This window comes from Cryptotermes secundus, unplaced genomic scaffold (genome assembly GCF_002891405.2).
Source record: "Cryptotermes secundus unplaced genomic scaffold, Csec_1.0 scaffold223, whole genome shotgun sequence".
NCBI lineage: Eukaryota > Metazoa > Arthropoda > Insecta > Blattodea > Kalotermitidae > Cryptotermes > Cryptotermes secundus.
The window spans coordinates 1,414,317-1,434,765 of NW_019742556.1; the positions used below are offsets into that span (position 1 = coordinate 1,414,317).

At 38.0% G+C, this 20,449-nt stretch overlaps 1 protein-coding gene across 2 annotated transcripts in view; it reads right to left on the reverse strand.

Moving 5' to 3' along the window:
- LOC111873326 (putative E3 ubiquitin-protein ligase UNKL) overlaps positions 1–15,279 on the reverse strand; it is a 30,122-nt gene extending 14,843 nt beyond the window's left edge. For both annotated transcript variants that reach the window (XM_033755055.1, XM_023867957.1), the window contains exons 1-10: positions 15,195–15,279; positions 14,886–15,095; positions 14,313–14,499; positions 11,751–11,847; positions 11,525–11,660; positions 10,403–10,605; positions 9,205–9,356; positions 5,791–5,961; positions 3,855–4,041; positions 2,228–2,350 (exon numbers count right to left, since the gene is read on the reverse strand). In XM_033755055.1, coding sequence (XP_033610946.1) covers positions 2,228–2,350; positions 3,855–4,041; positions 5,791–5,961; positions 9,205–9,356; positions 10,403–10,605; positions 11,525–11,660; positions 11,751–11,847; positions 14,313–14,499; positions 14,886–15,095; positions 15,195–15,253 — 1,525 coding nt within the window. In that variant the 5' untranslated portion in view covers positions 15,254–15,279. The remainder of the gene's footprint in view (positions 1–2,227; positions 2,351–3,854; positions 4,042–5,790; positions 5,962–9,204; positions 9,357–10,402; positions 10,606–11,524; positions 11,661–11,750; positions 11,848–14,312; positions 14,500–14,885; positions 15,096–15,194) is intronic.
- Between the last annotated feature and the right edge of the window lie 5,170 nt (positions 15,280–20,449).

Here is a 20,449-nt window from a genome sequence, read left to right on the forward strand (position 1 = left end):
GTGACGTACCGAGTGGAGCTGAAGTGAGCCGAGTCCCAGCACGCTGGTCGCTACGCAAAGCGAGTAAACATCGGTTGCTAAGCAAAGCGGGTAAACAGTGGTTGCGAGAGACGATGGTAATAACAGCGGTACCCATTATGTAACAGGCAAACATGGTGTCAGATAACAGTGGTGCCTATTAGGCAGCTGCCTATGAGTTGAGTTGGAATCTAGACAGCAGAGAGTTACGAGTTGAATTGAATTGTGGTAGTCACCGAGTTTGGTTGTAACGAGTGAATCGTGATAGAGTGGACAGATTTGTGTGTAGGGTTCTAACGTGTGTAAACCCATAACACTGTTGTAATTAATTCTAGCCGATACTTGTAGGTTCTTAAATAAACCAGTAAACAATCCGAACGGCGTCTTCAGTAACGAAACATGTTACAATATGTCTGACTGATAGGATGGTAAGTGAATAATGAATTGGAATGGTACCATTATCTAAATTTGAGGTATTATCCTGGAGTTTGCCTGAAGGGCACTAGGAAAACATGACAAACCTGTCAAGACAGCTGATACCTGGGCTGACATTTGAACATACTTCATATATGAAACAGAAGTGATAACAATCAACTGCAAATTTTGATAAATTATGTTCATTATGAATAAATGAAAGTAACTATGAATGATATCTGTAGTAATGAATAATACATAAACTGTAATATTATTTAATATAATTTAACAGGAAATTAACTTCAAATATGACACAACTGATGAGCTAAGTGTACATAAGCATTACATGTCTCTGCTCCTTGTCAACAGTTTCTATTAACTCATCTGTGGCAAGCAGATAAGCATATTTCAAGAGCCCTATAAATGAGGGCTATTTGGAAAGCAACCTACAGTGAGCTGATAACAAAACAAGCAATGAGGGGGGGGGGGGAATTCTATTGTATACAAAAATACATATATACTTCAGCTACTTCTCAATGCTGTCACCGCTGGAACTGAGGCACTTGTCATATTAGGGAATAAGTTTCTGTATGTCTGTGTCAAACAAGTCTGCTGCTTGTGAGCTCAGCCATGTTTTGACACCTTCCATCAACTGCTCATTATTGCTGAAGTGCTGTGATCACAACCAGTTCTTCAGGTAGGTAAGTAGGCAATAGTCGCTTGGAGTGAGATTAGAGCTGTAAGGAGTAGTCAAACAACTTCCAGTTGAAATCCTCCAGCAGTGCTTGGGTGCGAGTACCTGTATGATGACACACATTGACATGTGGGCACTACACCATATGTCAGCATTCCACACCTTTTGTTGAAAGGCATGAACAGTTTTTTTTAGTGTTTCACAATATAAAACATGGCTGAGCTCGTAGGCGGCAGACTTGACACAGGCACGTGAAAACTCATTCCCAGATGCAAGTGCCTCAATTCCAGCAGTGACTACGCTGAGAAGTAACCTAAGTACATACGAGTATGTATTTTTTGTATACAAAAATTTTTTTGTTTTTTCTTTTTGTTAATAGCTCATCGAAGATTACTTGCCAAATAGCCCTCATATGTTTGTGTATGGCAGTACTGTCCCGATATTTGCACTCTGCCATATTTTAAAATATCTTTATATTATTACTTTGTCCTGCATTCTGATGATGACAGAGAAACATATATGTATTTCAATTTGTCTGGGTTTACTTTTAGACAACTTCATACTAGTGTCTAACATAGGTGGTGTCCTTCATTAAAGTACTTCAGTTTGCAGTAATTAAACTAATATTAGCATAGACCACAAGCTGATGAGTTCCATTTCATTTCAGTTCCTACTGGTTTTCTTGGACCTTCCTAACAGAGTATTTTAAAGCAAAGTTAAAGAACAATGGCAATAAAGCACCTTCCTCACTCCCTCTTTCTCCTTCCTTCCTTTTTCAAGACCATTCTGAATAGGAAATGCATTACAGAAATACTTACTTACATGAACTTTACTAGGTTTCACAGTATGGATATATTACGTATAAATAAAAGATGACAATTTTTTAGTATTCAAGAACAATTACATATTTATGAAACTGCAGAAAAGAACATGCACCTATGGAGATGCATATAACCTTATATCAGATGTAGTTACTGACCATAAATCAGCAGAGTATATCAATGCAGTTCATCAGTTTACCGCTTCTGTGAATATGATTCAAAGTTCGTTAGTGTTTTATCAATTCTATTCTGCAATGACACAGACAGCAAGAATGCTTACCAGAACTTGCAAGTCCAGCTGATATTGAATTGCTGACAGTTGGGGAATCTGTTTCTAAATCTCTGTCTATTGACGCTGCTAAATTGAGAGGTTCATCTAAATTTAAATCTTCTAATGCATTTCCTGCAAAAAGAAACCCAACATTAATACGCACTCATCTAAAATGGACATGTGGGGACACTGAAGGGTAGAAATAAGATCCAATGAGAACATTAGTATCTTCTGGGATGCAGCCCAGCAGAAGTTCACCCATGTTTTGGAGGAATATACTGCCTCCATTTTCAGGGTCAAAGACTAACCCACAGAAGTAACCCGCAATAAGCAGGTACCAAGCTGAGCTCTATTTGCTATCTGCTTCTTGGTTGAATTCCATGTGTCTGTATGTCCATTCTGTAAAACTGCCAAAGTTCTAAAAAGGCTGTCAACTACATATGTATGTAAACAATGTATGTAATATTTTCCTCCAAAAGCATCAGGTTGATGTTCATGAAATCACATGCACTGCAGATATTTCAAAGATGGTGGCTACTTTCATTTCATGAATTAAGGTCTTATCAATAGGGACTGATATAATATTTGCCTCAATGGAAGATTTCGGTCTAGCTAGACTGAACCGCTACAACATAGCGACATCAACACAGGGAGTAGCTCATACACATATCATTATAAGAAAATCTAATATACATCACTCCAGATAAACGACCTGTTGGGTGACATACAGAATAACAAGCATAAGCTCCACAAGACCTAACTTATTTGAGATCACGATACGCAGGTGCCCCACACTGTAGCAAATCATGTCAACACACAGTGGTCACAAAGTTTTAAATATGTTTACCACAAAATATGTTAATTTCTATTCTAGTACAATTTTAACATTTATGATTTAATTTTTAAATTTTAACTGAAAGATTCAATTTATAAATTTTAAAAACACTCAAGAGCACAATAAGGATCCTTATTGAAAAATCAGATGCAATTCAACAACTGAGCCTGGTATCATGGTACGTCTCATGACGACCCAGTAAAAGGGTCGAAACATGTAGCGTCAATAAAAACATATGTTGATACGAGTGTCTATTTTTTTTTAAATACAGATTATTGTTGTGTAGACTGCATATTTCTGTATATATTTTATGTACCTTGATTACTCTTTCTGTGAGATTCTTAGGTAATCACTTTAGAACCAAAAATACATTCTCCATGACAGCCAAATATTACTCAGTTAAGGAAGGACCACAATATCACACAAATGAATTACAGAATTATAAATTCTACCTCTCTTAGAAAAAAGGGCACATGGTAGTGTAGTTGGCTCAGGCACTATGCTACAAGCCAGAAGGTTGCAGGTTCGATTCCTGATGTGGTCACTGGATTTTTCAGTTGACCAAATCCTTCCAGCCATATTATGACCCTGGGGTCAACTCGGTTATAATAGAAATAACTATCAGGAATCTTCCTAGGGGTAAAGGTAGGCTGGCGAGTAAGGCTAACAACCTCACTGCCATGTGTGAGCCGACTGTCTAGAAAATGTGGGAGCCTCGACATCTCACGGCCCGTAGGGCCTGCACAGCGTGTTGCAGGGACAGTTTTACCTATCCTAGAAAACAGATAATGAATTCCTTACCTACAACAGATTCTACAGTATCGCTTGCAGGATAGAAAGCAGTTGCTAAGGGTGAGACAGCAGATGCCACTGATCCTGAGTTGTTGATGCTAAATGCAAGATAAATGCTCTGTTTCCTCTGGGCTTTCTCCAGTGGGTCTAGAAGAGGATCACTGTCAATTGCTATCATTTGCTTCTTGATTAAACTCTGGAAAAGAAAATCAGTACTGTGAAAATCAACAGTGTTTTCCAATATACAATCACATTCTGGAAATAATGCAATTGTTTACACTTTTTTTCCCCTTGGCACTACAGCCCCAGTGGGCCTAGGCCTACCTCCATGAACTCTATTCACTTCGGTTTTTCTAGATCTTACACATACGGTAGGACTCTTTGGGTGAGTGATCAGCTCGTCACAAGGCCTCTACCTGTAGACAAACACAGAAAAATGCACACAAACATCCATGCCAAGTGGGATTCGAACTCATGATCCCGGCTGCCGAGCAAGCGAAGACAGTGCATGCCTTAGACGGCTCGGCTACCATGACCAGCTTACACATATTTAGACATTTGAAATAAGCCCGCTTCTTCACTAGTCACCTTACTGAGCTGTACATATGTTACATATGTCACTTGAGAAGAGAACCTCAAACTCAGAAAAACAGCACCATTAGGTAACCTAGCAACCAGCCCATCCATCCCAGTTCTAATCACCAGACATCAACAATACCAACACTGCAGTCTTGATTCAATCTTGTGGGGAGACTGCAACATCAGTCCTACATAAAGCACAGTCAAGAAATTCTGAACTATGATGGTAAAGTTGTCCCTGTGCTTAAATAATTATGCACTACAGCATGAAGGTGTGTGGGGGAGTGCATGCATAGAACAACATTTCCTTGACCTCAGCACTAGCTGGAGGTGAGTGGTCAGCTTCATGCCCTGGCAGCTTTATCCCCAGGGAAAAGCCCCCAGTACGCACTGGGCAGGAGGTTGGGTGGGCCCCAGAGTTAGTGTGGATGACGTGGAGAAGAGAAAATTCTTCACCCTACTGGGACTCAAACTCTGACCCTTCAGTCGTCCAGCCTGTAGCGAGTCGCTACACCGACTATGCTTTCCCGGCTCCTGAACTATGATGGGCCTTTGAATATTATGAAATTCTTACTGGGGTAACATTTTAATTTTAGGAAAAAGAGCAAAATATTTTGTTTGAACCATAACTGATCTTTATTATATGATTCTAAAATCTGTTATATACACTTACTAAATTCTGGATTCTTCTCTTCTCCTTAACATCCCAACTGGCCCTGTGGTCCTCCCAGCTTTCTACCTGATGGGCTCTGAGGAACGTTTCCCCAGAGGTAAACTGGCCAAGGCATGAAGCTGGCCACTCATCTATAACCAGTGCTGAGGTCAAGAATCACGGCACTATACCTCCACGCCTCCATATGTCTTTATGGCATAGTGCTTATTTAATTACGCATAAGGGAAACTTAGACCTTCTATCTATCTCTTCCTGTTGCTCCCACTTTGAGCATATAGCATCCATGAAATGCTTTGTTTCACTTCAGTATCTTTATTTTATACAGTCAGTAACACTCCTTCAACAGGGGATCAGCCTGTCACAAGGCTGCTACCTATACAGGACAACACAAACACATAATAAATACAGGTAAACATCCATGCCATGCCTTGAGTGGGACTCGAACCCACGATCCCAGCGTTTGAGAGGGCTAATTCATTTCATGCTTTAGACAGTGCAGTCACTGTGACTGGCAACTCTGCCATTACCTTACTAAATTCTGTGTATGATATTTTTACATCTTGCATCAATATTACATGATCACCACACGGAAACCTGCATGCACTATCAACATGAACGTGATCAGTCTGCTGACTTTACATCCTGGTAACCAATATTGTACAGATTATCTTTGCATGGTGCCAATTTACTCACAGCTTGTATGACTTCCTGTTGATTACTGCTGCTATTGGCAAAGTGCATATGACTGCTGCCACCAGCCACACCTCTGTTATGAGTTAATTGAGACCCTGGAGCTTTACTGTGTGAACTACTGGAACCAAGACTGCTAGTAGAAGCGGATTCTGACACCTCCCCACTCCCATTCTGTAATACATATCAAGGTTGCAATGGAATCATCTACCATTTCAATTCTGATGTATAAAGTGATCTACTATTTTTGAGGCATCTGGCATTATGACATATAAAACTGTCAACAGGGTGGCACTGCATTGTAAAAAATACTTTCTCTGAGATGCGGACATCCCCAATCAAGAAAACTAAGCGGTAACACTGATCACAATCTGACAAAAATTAAAAAATAAATAAATAAATGGGGAGAATGATCTGCTGGAATGTTACATCATGTAGTCTGGCAGAAATTTACCCATGTTCCTCTCAAATGCCAGTAAACTTCTAACACATTATGGAGAGTAATATATCATAAGATAATATTCTTTACAGTCCCCACTCTGAGAATTTCAAATCTCACTTAAAAAGAGGGGGTGTCCTTATGTTTTATCTCCAGTTTATTAAATTTAGTCATCAATGTGAGAACCTCAAATTTCACTTAAAAAGATGGTTCTTTCTTCAGGTTTTATCTCAAATCTATTGAATTACCATCCCTCATACATGTTACTCCATATATGATGTAGCTATGAATGTACAGACAAGAGCATCTATAGCTAGTTTTGAGAATCACAATCACAATAATGGAAACTGTGGTAGAAGGATATTAACTGAAAGGAATATACACAGAGTTTTTTAACTTTGTTGACCAGTTCACAGCTCTGTGCTTTATGGTGACTGGTGCACTGCTTGCTGCAAGGTGCATACAAATTCGGCTGATAAATCAGCACGCCTGCTGGCTGACAACATTAGGAATGAAAGGAAGTAATAAACTTATGGACTGCTCAACAGCATTATGTTTCACAACCAGCACTGCAGTTCATGCTTGGGAGTTTGTTTATGATTTGTCAGCAGTAGGCAGCAGTTATCAGCTCCATTAGCCATTTGCTCTCAGTTACAGTTAGTGAGCAGTGTGATACCTCATGGCATGTTATACTTTACAGCAACGGGTATTTCCATATGACACTTACATAAAATACTGATCTGCTACATAGTGTCAGCAAAAAGTTCAACGTTAATTTTGTAATGAAAGAGTTCCAAGCAGGCAAACAATTCACAATTTGGTGAATAAAATTATAACAGGACTTTTAATAAGTAAGAAACAAAAACATAAGTGCTGAGTGATTACTGAGGAGAAGTTAGATGTCACAAGGGCCAGACTTGAAACATACACCTACGAAATCACTGAAACATCTAGCTCAAAAGACTGGAGTGTCAGAGTCTGGTTCAAGAATGGTAACACAACTGCTGAAGCTTCGAACCTATAAAACAACAGTAATCCATGCCTTGCAGCCACACATTCCAGGTAGCAGGGTTCATTTTTGGTGCTGGTTTCTACAGTCTGTAGTCAAAGGTGAGACTGATCCAAAAAATGACATTATTTTCTGACAAAGCATGGCTTCACTTGCAAGGATACAAAAACACGCAAAATAATCACTACAGGAATTCACTGAATCCACATCTAACACATAAAGTCCCACTCCATTCAGTGAAAGTTGGTATTTGGTGTTCTGTAAGTGCAAGGAGGATTGTTGTCTCTGTGTTTTTAAACAATTAATTGTGAAAGATACCATACATGTACTGGGACTGCATTATCAACACCTCCTTTGATCTTTGAATTGTAACAACTTCATTCCAAATGTTACTGGCTGTCAGGCATGCTGATTTATCAGTAAAATTCATATGTGCCTCGCAGCCAGTGGTTCACCAGTCGCTGTGAAGCACAAAGCCATGGAACCAGTCAACAAAGCAAAGGTTCACAACGTGCATAACATGCATATAAAGTTTTGGTCCAAAAAACTGAAAGGAAGAGATGACTTTGAAGACCTTGCCATAAATCAGAGTCATGTGACAGCAAGACGATAATAATTTAGCCTTGGAAATTTTTAACATTAAATTCTTATACTGGAATGATTAGATATGTCTTAACTGATGCATCTGACAAAATATTATAAAGAAAAATGCCTCTTTTAATGGAGTACATTTCATGGAAAACAAAAACTCTTTATCAGTAACTGGTTATTTCCTACAGTTTATAATGCTCACTGAATTTCTGCTGGTCTGAAAGGATAAAGAAGAACTGTATTCTTCCACACACTGTGGTCTCTAAAATTAAATTTTAAACGTTTCATAGAGTGTGAGCATCTTCAGAGTTTTCTGGATATCAATGGTCCACTTGGGTGTAAAAGTCTCATGCTTCTTTTGTCTGGTCAAGGAGTGAAGATTCCAAATGACAGCACAGTTGATAGGCCTTTCAGCATAACAAATTACAAATAAAACTTACCCAGAATGTTGATGAACATGTTGAAAATGCTCTACTGTTATACAGGTATTTCTGGACCTTCATAAAAGTTTACATTTGCACAAAGTTCTTCCTTGGAAACAGGGTGAAATTAAAACACCAGTCCTCTGCATAAGGTATCTAAGGGAATTTCAAGCTACATGTTCAAGTCTAGCACTGATTCATCCATTTTCTCAGCAGTGAGGACTTAGCATTTACATTGATTGTGCATCCAAAAAAGATTAAATTGGTGCTATGCTGGAACATTCTCCTTACAATAAACAACAGGCAGTATTTAGAAGATCTGCTGTAATCTGGGTAAGGTTTATCTGTAATTTGTTGGTCTGTAAAACTAAAGTAAAGTAAAGGTATCCCTGTAACAGGCCGTGGAGGCCCATAGGGTTGTGAGATGTTTAGGTTCTCACATTTTCTAGACAACTGGCTCATAGATGGCGGCAAGGTTGTCAGCCCTATGTGCCGGCCACCCTTTACACCCAAGAATATTCCTGGTACTCATTTCTGTTAAAGGCTGAGTTGACCCCACGGCCATAGTGCAGCTGGAAGGATTAGGACAACTGAAAAAAATCCACCTCAACAGGACTTGAACCTGCGACCTTCCAACTTGTAGCATAGCACCTCAACCAACTACGCTACTGCGTGCACCCTGTTGGTCTGCATACTTGTCAATTCTGCTAGCTGTTCAACACTCTGTGGCCCAACTAGACAAAGGAGAATCTATCAGGCCCTTCCACCTGAGCACCCAAACAATATGTATGAAGCTCTAGATAACTGCAGCGTACTGCCCAGACTTTGGTCAGAAATAGAGTTGGATAAATTTCTAAGTTAAGCACATGTGCTAGTTAAACAAAACAAAAACTAAACAAAAGAGAACTGCACTAATGAAGTTTTGCCATAAACAGCTTAGTCAGCACAGTACTCACCGATGAATCGCTACTCTTCTCCTCTCTCTTGGAAGATTCTTGACCGACTGTAGAGTCTCGTTTTTCTGGTGGGAGAGCGCTTGATAATATATCTGCTAAATTAGTACCAGAGTCCACCTGAGCAGCCAGATCTCGAGCAAGTGTCATTTCCTCTGGGAAGCACACAACATTTTCCTTCAGCATATCAACTTCTGATTGACGTCTTTATTTACTCCAGGAAAACTGTGGTAGTAAGATGAAGTACAAAACAGGAACCATTGGGGACAAGTTGTATGGAATGGGGATCTTGCATATGGGCATATAAACCCAAAAATAAAAAAGAAAAAAATGATAAAAACTACATCTAAAAACTTGACAAACCTGGAAGCAAATTAATGACAGTTCTATCGATAATCTTCAGAGCTGGCAGTGTCACTAATGTGTTTAAGGTCAACAATTTATTTTAAGATTTGAGGCTTTCACAGTGGTGACTATGAAGAAAGCAGTCTTCTGGGATTTGGCACAGTGTATATGTGGTGTTAACCGACGTTTCGGAGGAACATATCGCCTCCATCTTCAGGGTAGAAGGAAAAATATAAGAAATCCGCAAGTGAAGAGACCGTGAGAACTGGTAAGAGCAGACTGGTTCCACAAAGTTCCTTCCGGTTTTGAAAAATTGTGGTGCGCAAACAAATTGAGCTAGTCACGTGCGGTTTGTGGCAGATCATAGTGAAACTCTGGAAGTTTTTTTACTGACCTCAGTAGACCTCAATGTGAGCTCCCTTGGTAGCACAGAGAACATTTGCATACCACAATTTTTCAAGACCCCGACGGGACTTTGTGGACAGACTGTAGATCTTGACAAAGCTCAAATAATGAAATTATTACAGATTCCATTAAATTAAATCTGACATTTATTCTTTTATTTATTATTATTATTCAGGCAGAGCAAGACTAAGTCACTTGACACTTAGGCCATAATTTCCCCAATGTAGGAGCCCTGGAAGATTGTTAAGACAAATGGAGAATTTGGTGGAATGAGAAATGGCATGTGAAAGAAAAGTGCTCAGAGAAAACCTTCCCCAGTTGCATTGGCCATTGTCTTTCATCTATTACTGCCTTTCATAACTTATTTCAGCTCTAACATTAGCAATAAACTACGGATGCCATGTATTTTCTGCCTAATGGGTTCAATATTTGGAAATAAGCTTCAACTTACGTTCAACATGGGCAAAAGCACAGAATACTCCTCTTGGACAATAGCCTGCAGTCTGAACATCATTGCACTTAGTTGATTTGTATATTTCAGGGTGAAACTGTTGTTCAGTTCTGGTGTGGCAATATGCGCAATTGTCACCACTTTCACAATTCCCTGGTTCACCCCATTCATCCCCATGTTTCACATTTGGACATGGTGTGGATCTGAACAGAAATATAACAAAATCCAGGTATTAAAAGCCCTTTGCTAGAAAGTATAAATAATGCATCAACTGAGAAACACAACATAAGATCTCATTGCAACATCTGGCTGGGAACAATTCGATCATCCCCCCTACAGCCTAGACTTAGCGCTAAGTGATTTTCACGTGTTCCTGCATCTGAAAACTTTCTTGGTGGCCAGTGGTTCCACGATGACGAGGTCAAAGAAGCCGTTAACATGTGGTTTGCATCACAGGCGGCATCAGTCTATGATGCAGGGATACAATAACTGGTGCCCCGCTACAAGTGCCTCAACAATGGTGGAAACTACGTCAAAAAGTAGCATATAGTATGTCTATAAAATGGTAATATAAATGGTTTGCAAATAAATTCTTGCTTTTTTCAACAGCCCATTGGAACTTACTTTCTAGATAACCTACGTATGTAGGCATGAGTCATGATGCTGACATCATGACTTAGACCAGTGTGCGGTGGTTTTCACAATCTCGTTCGTTTCAACTGTGCTTTCTTTCCATCATGTCGCAGACATTTTGTCTTGACTGTTACATGTCTTGATGCATGCTGGTGTGTGGCCTATCTAAAGGTGACATCATAGATATGGGTACATGATCACTGTATTCTTAAATTGTTCCTCAAGTCTTTGAAATCTGATACGTGAGAAAGAGGAGAAAGAAAAGAACTGTATTTACATATACAGAGTCACAACAAAACAATGTTCATGCCTGCCAGAAACAAGTTATCACACACACATAGAAGGGCCTTACCAAAACAGCCACTAAAAGAAGCAACTGTGAGTGCTACCTGCATATTTCTACGGGCAACACTGCTCATTTATCAGTTACCTACTATAACTCTAGCATTTATCACCTGACTAAAACACGTCACTCAAGCTCAGACTCACCTATATTTGTGTTTCCTAGGACTTCTTCTTTTATCCCTGCTATTATGATACTGTGGGCAAGCATAACCCTGACGACACAGACGAGGAGGTCTCTTGCACGGCTCAGTCTTGTAACTTGCTAAAACATAACTTGTATCTGCAAATAACAACAATTATGGTACTTCACACATTAGATAACCTCTGAGACACTTAAATGCATACTTAAACAATCTTAATGTCTACTTACCTTGCCATTTTGGATCTTCATTCATTAAATTTCTTTCTTTGTCTAAAACATTTGGACCATTTACAGCATTGGCTTCAGAATCTGGGTTCTCCAAAGCCTACAGTAACAAACAAAGGACCTACTTAATATTACTATAGTTTAGCTGAAACATTCTGTAATTTTTGATACTCATGTTAAAGCATGTTTGTATTGAGTGTTCTTCATCACCTACATAAATGTGCATGTATTAATTTGAAAAACACGATTTTGCATGAAAATTCTCATCTCCTGGCATGTGACACTGTACTGTCCAGTAGAGTTATACACTGTTCAGGATAACACGCTGCCTCCATCTTCTGTGTAGAAGAGGAAGTCAAGTGCAGAAAGAAGCAATTCTGACACAAGGAACGGGAAATGAGACAGGCTTGGGTGCGCCAATATGAGATGGAACCAAAAGTCACCATTACACTGGGCACAAATAAAGGAAGAAAATGTGGGAAAGAAGTCAAGAAAGGATGAAAATTAACATAAATAAAAATTTGTTAAAACTGAAATAAAATCAATTCGCTTATTGATGCATGGCAATAAAATAAAACAGAAATGTTCAAGAGAAAGAAAAAGAAATGAAGCAACCAAAAGTATCGCCCCCCCCCCCTTTTACTTCCTTCCCTTTCATTTTTATTTTATCTCATTATCTTCAGTGATTCAGTAATGAGGGGGTGGGTTTCCCCATGCACCGCGACTGATAGTCTATTGTATGTCCCCCTTTTAATTTCTACAGTCTCCACCCCTACCAGTACTGGTGCTCGCTATTAGTCCCTTTCTGCCAGCAAGGTTTCTACCCTCTACTTGGCAGTGGTGTGTAAAAGTTAGTCCCTTTCTGTCAGCGAGGTCATCCCTCCTCTGGCAGGGGTTCCTAGTCCCTTTCTGCCAGCAAGGTTTCTACCTTCTACTTGGCAGTGGTATTTAGTCCCTTTCTGTCAGCGAGGTCATCCCTCCTCTGGCAGTGGTACCTAATACTTCCCCATCTACCGGAGGCATCGGAAACTACTTTGGGCTGGAAATGTTGGGCCTAATTTAGCTCAGCAGTCTCTTAGAGACATGAGGTTCTTTTACGTGCCGTAAATCTACGACACGGGACACACGGCTTAAAGTCCCTCCCGGAGGACTTGTTCCCTGAATTTTTCTGCCCTTAAAAATTCCACAACCTCCGCCGGGTTTTTGAACCCGCGTACCTTGAGTCATGAGATGGGAACATTACCCCTAGACTATGGAGGCTGCTATCTCATTATCTTACTTCGGCCTATCAATTTATTTTACTTAATTATTATCAATTTTATACGTATTCCTATTCATCCTTTCTTACCATGCTACTACATTTCCTCCCTTCATCTGCCATTGGTACAACACTAACGTCTTAGCACCACCACCTCCTACTAATCTGCCCACAGGCCCTGCTAATTCTTCTACCATGAAAATGGAGACTCCAGCACACTGGCACTTATCTATCAGACTACACGGTGTCACATCCCTGAAGACAGTAATCTTATTCATCACTAACGTCTTAGCACCACCACCTCCTACTAATCTGCCCACAGGCCCTGCTAATTCTTCTACCATGAAAATGGAGACTCCAGCACACTGGCACTTATCTATCAGACTACACGGTGTCACATCCCTGAAGACAGTAATCTTATTCATCATCACTACGACGACCTCAAACAAAATAATATTATGCACATTTACTAATAAATATAACACCCTAATGCTACTTCAAGAATATGAACAGGACGGTTACTAAAATTTAACATATCTGGCATACCAGGCACTCATCTCCAGTTAGTACTGAGGTGAAGAAAATCTGGACCTATACATCCACTCCCCCATACGCCTTCATGGTGTAGTGCTTAATTAGTTAAGCACAGGAACAATTTCTTTTTACCATACCAAGTTAGTGTGCCATGTCTCAGCCAATTAAATGCGAACATAAATATCTAAATATTCCGTGCAATTCAAAACATTGTGGTAGTCCATGCTGCTGTGACAGGCACGTCACATTACGATACAATACAAACCACAAATATTCTTCTTAAGTCTCAATGCATTATTTTACAAACATATAACACTCAATAACTATGGAAAGTGACTGTTAGCAACACTTCCATAAGCCTTTCTTCACATTCTTCTCCAATACATAAAACATTAGCATACAAACCAATATATGTGCATAATCTACCATTGTGGTTGTGTATTTATACCAATTTCTCCAGCCAGCTCTTTTTGTAAGCATGCACATACACCAGCAAATGTGCATCTTAGTTAAGAATATACCACTATTTAAAGTTTAAGCACATTTTTATATAAGATATATGTTTTAGTTCTCTCGTGGACCGGTCCTCTTTTCACAACATGCCAGTACTGATCTGGCACTTCCAACCCATTATCAAATCTACATGCTGTTTAAATTGTGAAGAAAATAAACGATACACTTAAAATGAGCAGTGTAAAAGAGTTCTCCCTTGTTCTTATAACTAATATTAATAGCAAGTGGAAAGTGTGCGCTGTCAAAACAAAAAATCATACCTGAATTTCTTTAATATCATAAACTGGCGGTCTAAGATCATGATTTCCATGGGCAAATGCACAGTGGGGGCCATTCTTTACACAAAATCCTCGTGTGTCTGTGTCATGAACGCACATGCATGTTTTATAATATCTTAGATGATAACGGCGTTCTGTATCTCCAGCAGTTCGATGCAGGTAGGGACACCTATAAATGAGAAATATTGTTCAAATTAATGTAAACAAAAATAACTAACTTCAGAATTAACCAATCAACTCTTCATTTAAAAGTACTTGGTATACGGGCAAGTTTGGCAGCTGCTCTAAACACTGTGTTATGACATTACTGGCTCTGTTATTCACACCATATGACATTCGAATTTCCTTACATAATTTTGACACGCCCACAATAATGGTCAATACACAATAAGTCAACACATGCAGCCTTCTTGTTTTGAATACAAGTAAGTGCTTCAATATATTAATCTACAAGAAAACTACGTAATGAATATACGACGCAATTATGAGGGAAATTCAAAACAGTTAACGCAAGTAGCGACATCCGTATGTGAAGCAAAATGTTCATGTACTTACTCGTCTCCTTCCGGACATACTCCTGTAGTTTCATCAAATTTTGCACAATAATTATCAGCACTATAATTAAACGATCCGTCTCTTTTCCTTACTGGTCTTCTACGACGTTGGTTCATAAAATGCCAGTGGAAACAAGTAAAAGGTCTGTGCTGTGTGCATTTGTGTTGTAGAAACAATGGACACTGCTCAACACGAAATTCCTTCAAATACCTGGAATGCGACACAAGATATTCATTCCAATACTGTCCTTCCATCTCACGATCTGATTCCGATCCTTAAAGTTAAGTAATGATAAACAATATAACTTACGTATAATGATTTGGCTTTTCAGTTTGAGCTGTCAACAAACTTTTAGACTCCGACGGCATTTTGTGAACTAACAGAATAAACTGACCTACTGCGCATTCTTTCCGCGCAGGGAACGCTCAGGAAGATCACTACTATTGGCCCATTCCATCACGTGGGGCTAAATTGACAACTTCAAGGCCATTTATGTTTTGAATGAAAATGCAAATAAAAAATAAAATAACTACGGCTGCTGTCGAGTTTGAATTCTTAGTATTACGATACACTGCAAAGGATGTGCGGTCAAAATTAAAATATTGTGTTTCATTTGTTACGTACCTTTAAGGGGCGAAGGAACTTATCCAAACGGCAGAAGTTTCAATAATATTAATAATCCATATCATTAAGGCAATGTCACACGATACGCATATGGTTTCTACAATGAATCACAACACCAATACTATTTTAGTCCCCTTTATTGTAATTTAAGCCCGGTTAAACTCCACAATAAAAAATTACAAAAAAATAATAGGTTGCATAATCTCAGACAGAAAGCCTTTTTACATACATGTACATGAAGCATTTCTTCCATCTAAAAATATACTTATAAATGTAGATTACTATATAAGCAAACATACAAACTTCAAACGTGGCTAATAAAAGACACTTTATGTTTCAAACTCGTACATGTACGCCTGAACACAAAATTTTCGAAGCTGAAAATTCTTACTATATTTTCCATGCTGAAGTACCTCAACACTGCTGTCAGCATTAAAAACACCTGCCCTTAGACTAAAACTCTTTGGAACTGAGAAAATGTTATGCTTTGTCCACACTGGAAATACTTAGCAGACAATCACTACACATGGGAAACACTGACATTAAATTACTCAATGTCTAAAAAAAATGTAGACCTTTGTGATACTAGAGGTTCTTATGACAATAATTATGAAGATGACTGTCTTCTGGACTATGACACAAAGTAGTTTGATAGATAAGAAGAATGCTGCCTCCACTTTCAGGGTTGAAGATTCCCTGAAGAAAAATCATCAGGATCTTCCAAAATGCTGGTATGTAACTACTAAATACTATGGTGTTACATCCCAGAAGACAGTAAACTTCTATGTTAAATTTGTATTATTCTTTGACTGATCAACATGTTATGGTGCTATAAAAGCACTGCCTAATAAACATATTTTATGAACATGGAAGTAGAACATTAGGATCTGATGTAGTCAACTGGTCCCTCACTTTCATCATATTTAGAAGTAACTAATAAGGTATTAGAGCAGAGTAGTTCCCTGGGTAGAGCACCCATGTCACAACATCCAGACTTCTGGGTGCGTCTACCTCACAACATAAAGCAATTAGCCTACAAAATCTAGTGACTGGCAGCAAGTGAGGAATCCAACACAGTAGCTATAGCAGAAACATGTTTGACATGCCATTTGTCATGTAATAATGTAAGAAACTTCACTTTATCTCACTTGCATCAATTCTGATTTTTATGACTCACAATAAATAACAACGGGATATGTTTATAGAGATTCATGTAAAAATTATTCCATTATGAGAACCGATTAACTGATAGCAGTGCAATTACCATCAGAGGATATGAAAGAAAGAAAAAGTGACACTTTGCCAGAATGTAACGACACTGCAAAGAAGCAAAGTTTAATGTATTCAAGAGGATCAGGAGGTTTAAAAATGACAATGAAATTAAGAGAGATTCTGTATGTGACTAGAAAACCTCACTAAATATCTCGATTTTTGGTGTATATGAACTGCAGTGAAGCCTATGAATATGTGAAATATCCATTAAATCACATATGATTAACCAGTAAGAGGCACAAAAACATTTCATTATGAAATCAGATTCAACACTTCTATGCCATATGTTCAGATACGAAATTTAACAAACTTATGTTCTATACAGGCATATGAAATTGTTATATTTCATGAATATAAAATAACAGAAAGCACTAATGTCTGATCTTTTTTTTTTTTAATCTGGTATCAGTTTTAAGTAGCAAAACACATTTTTGCAGTGGTTCTCAAAGAGGAAAGCTGTAAGTGACCATCACATATTTGTATATATTCTCAACCAGCAGTTAACAGTACAAGGGGACTTTGCAGATTCCTCACTGTTACATGGATGTAGTTTGGTTATAAACAGAAACATTACATTATAACCAGAAATTCACATGAGCCCTTTCTGACAATTTTCAGCCATAAGAAAATATAAATACAAAAAGATACAATTTCAACATGAGTAGAAAGAACTGCAAACACAAAGCTTATGACTAGAGGATATTTAAGTAGACTTACTATGTTTGTTAACTCATGTTATATTGTATAATTTTGCTAATTCTTTTATTTTACAATGTCATATCAACTTCATAAGTCACTGGTACCACTAAATGAGAGGCGTCAGTAGCAGCTGGAAAGGACACGGAAGTCGGTCTGACACATTTTTAAGCACTATCCCAAACACATGCCTGAGGAGGCTGAAAGAAACGCTGAATAACTTGTCGACTTTGAGGTTCTCACAGTGATGATTACATAACTACACAGCAATACACAATCTTTATGGATAGTCTGTCAGGATAACCAGTTCCCACACAAGATATGAAGTGGGGACCTTTAAAATGACAATTATTAGACAGTCACATTATTGATTTCATTGAAAAAATCAATTACTTGAAGAAACTGAAATAAAATGCAATATTTATTTTCAATTCAGGGAGCCTACCCATATAGATGCAAATGCTGTACATTAACAGTAATAAACATTAAAAAGGGAAACTGCAGTTAGCTATAAAAAAATCAGAAATGGCTGTGATGATCCATCAGTTTTTATTGCAATTATTGCAATTTTTAACAAGTACTCGACTCCCCTGAGTCTAGAAAAATGGCAAAGCAGTATGTTTTGAAAGGAGACATCTAGGCATAATAAAAAAAAACAGTATTCCTAAATTTGCTATTATCACCAATTTGGCTATTTGATGCTGCTTTAATTGAAGTAAGACTCTAAACCAACTTGTCTGCACGTTTATTTCTTAGTCTGAATACTGTAATTATTGCAGTGTGTTGACTAAACACCATTTTGATCTCACAAATCAGAAAACACAAGAAGTTTGATTTAAAAAATAAATTAAATTTATACCTTATTTCTCGTAAATAATATATACATACATGTGTCAGAATTACTTTTTTCAAGATATAATTTGAAAAAAAAAAAATGCAAATGACACAAAAACAAGAATACTCTATTCTAGACCAAAATTTTCACTGTAATCACAATTTATAATAACAGTCACTTTTTCATTGCACTAAATGCCAGGCACCAATGTCAAGCACAGAAACAGAGAAAGATGCTGTGTGGACAGACAGAGCCTGAGAAGGCGAGACATATTGTTGACAAGATGATCTGTGTTAACACTGCCAACTATGAAATTTATAATTAACTGCATAATTTATGTGCTGCTGAGCAAAGCAGTTATCTGCAAATTCTCAAAATGTTAGATGAAAAAATTAACTTCTGAATGAAGATTTTTTTTTATTCAATCTTGTAAGTTAGAGACTCACACATGCCTAGACCTCAATGGCAAGTAGCATAAAAGCTACATGTAAAGGTAAAGGTTTAAGAAGTCTTAACTGAAAGCTGGTGACAAGGATGAAATGAAACATTAATACTTTTACAATTGAAATTTGTAAATTTTACATAAATTTTACAAATTTACTCTTGAAATTTTCATTTCGTGCATCCTGTTGTGTTATAATAAACAACTTCTTTATTACAACCGTCACAACACAACTAATATCAACTAGGCACTGATCTTGATATTAGTTGTGTTGTGACAGTTGCAATAAAGAAATGTAAAATTTTCTGCTGGAATAAATTCTTCTACACTCCCGTAACCACTATACCATTTCAATCTCTTTCTCACATCACATCCTCTCCGATTTCCTTGATCTTACACATCGGGAATGATGGTAGAGCTATACACAGCAATGGTGCAATAAATAACAGGGGAAATTTGAAAAACGTGGAGAAAAATCTGCTTTGGAGCAACTTAATCCATGGAAGATCAACAGACAGGCATGGGTATGAAACTGAGTCTCCATGGTATGAGAATTGGCATCTAACCATTGTTCTTCATATAACTGCCATAAATACCAGAATAAAATACCCTGGACAGGAATTGAATTAGACTGGTTGTGCAACTGTAACTGACTTCATAGCAAAAGGGCACAGACGGAGTCTAGGAGTTATGTCTGTTTTACCATACTGGTTCTGGAAGAGGTAGTTGTGTGGTACTGATAATAAACAGTCATATAGAATAACTCAGAAACTGAATAGTTCATTACACAATGATGTCCAGTGCATTCACATCTTCAACAAAACAGAAATGATTAACCTGCTAACCATAAGTTGACTAAAAATAAAATCTACATTTTCCCAAGAATATGAGAATGTACATTATGCTTCCATAGTCATCATAGGTATAGCAGCCAGGTCACTGAAATATGTGACAAAGAGGTATCTATGCCCATGGATGACATCTGGATATAGAAGTGAATTTAAAAAGACGGCAAGGCAAGTAGAAAATATTGCATAAAAGCATAAATTTCCACTTTCTCTTAGTGAATGGTGACCAAATTTTGTGGTAGACTCTAAAGGAATCTGACAATGATGTGTAACATGATTATACGGTTTATGAACTTTGTCCATCATCTGGTATTCTAAAGAACACACAAAAAAAAAACATGAAGTTTCAGAAACTGGATTGTTTTCATCCTCAGGTGAGGGATGGGAGACACCTGCTCTGTTGGATTCTTTAGAAAGAGCTAACCTTAATCACTCAGTGGCTGAGGTCAGCTGTTTCTAAAGGACCCAAATCATACATGACTTTGGTATTTAAGGTTTATAAATTACAGTTAACAAACATACTACCAGTTGTATATATATATTTTTAAAGACACACTATTTTATAATGCAGTAATTTAATGACATTACTCTTGATATCACACTTCATTTTGCAACATACTCAGTTATCATAAACATTTTACTCCCAATTGTAATATGCATCAGTAATTCTAAATTTATAACAGGTCTCCTGTATTCACTATCTGTACGAGATTGTTCAGCATGATCTGTCTAACTTGCAGGTGCTCTCCCATGGGATGAAGTGGCCTTGAAAGTGTCAGGCACAGACCTTTCTCTTATTGAGGGATCAAATCAACCCACAGCATTGCTAAAGTACTGGCACAGGCGT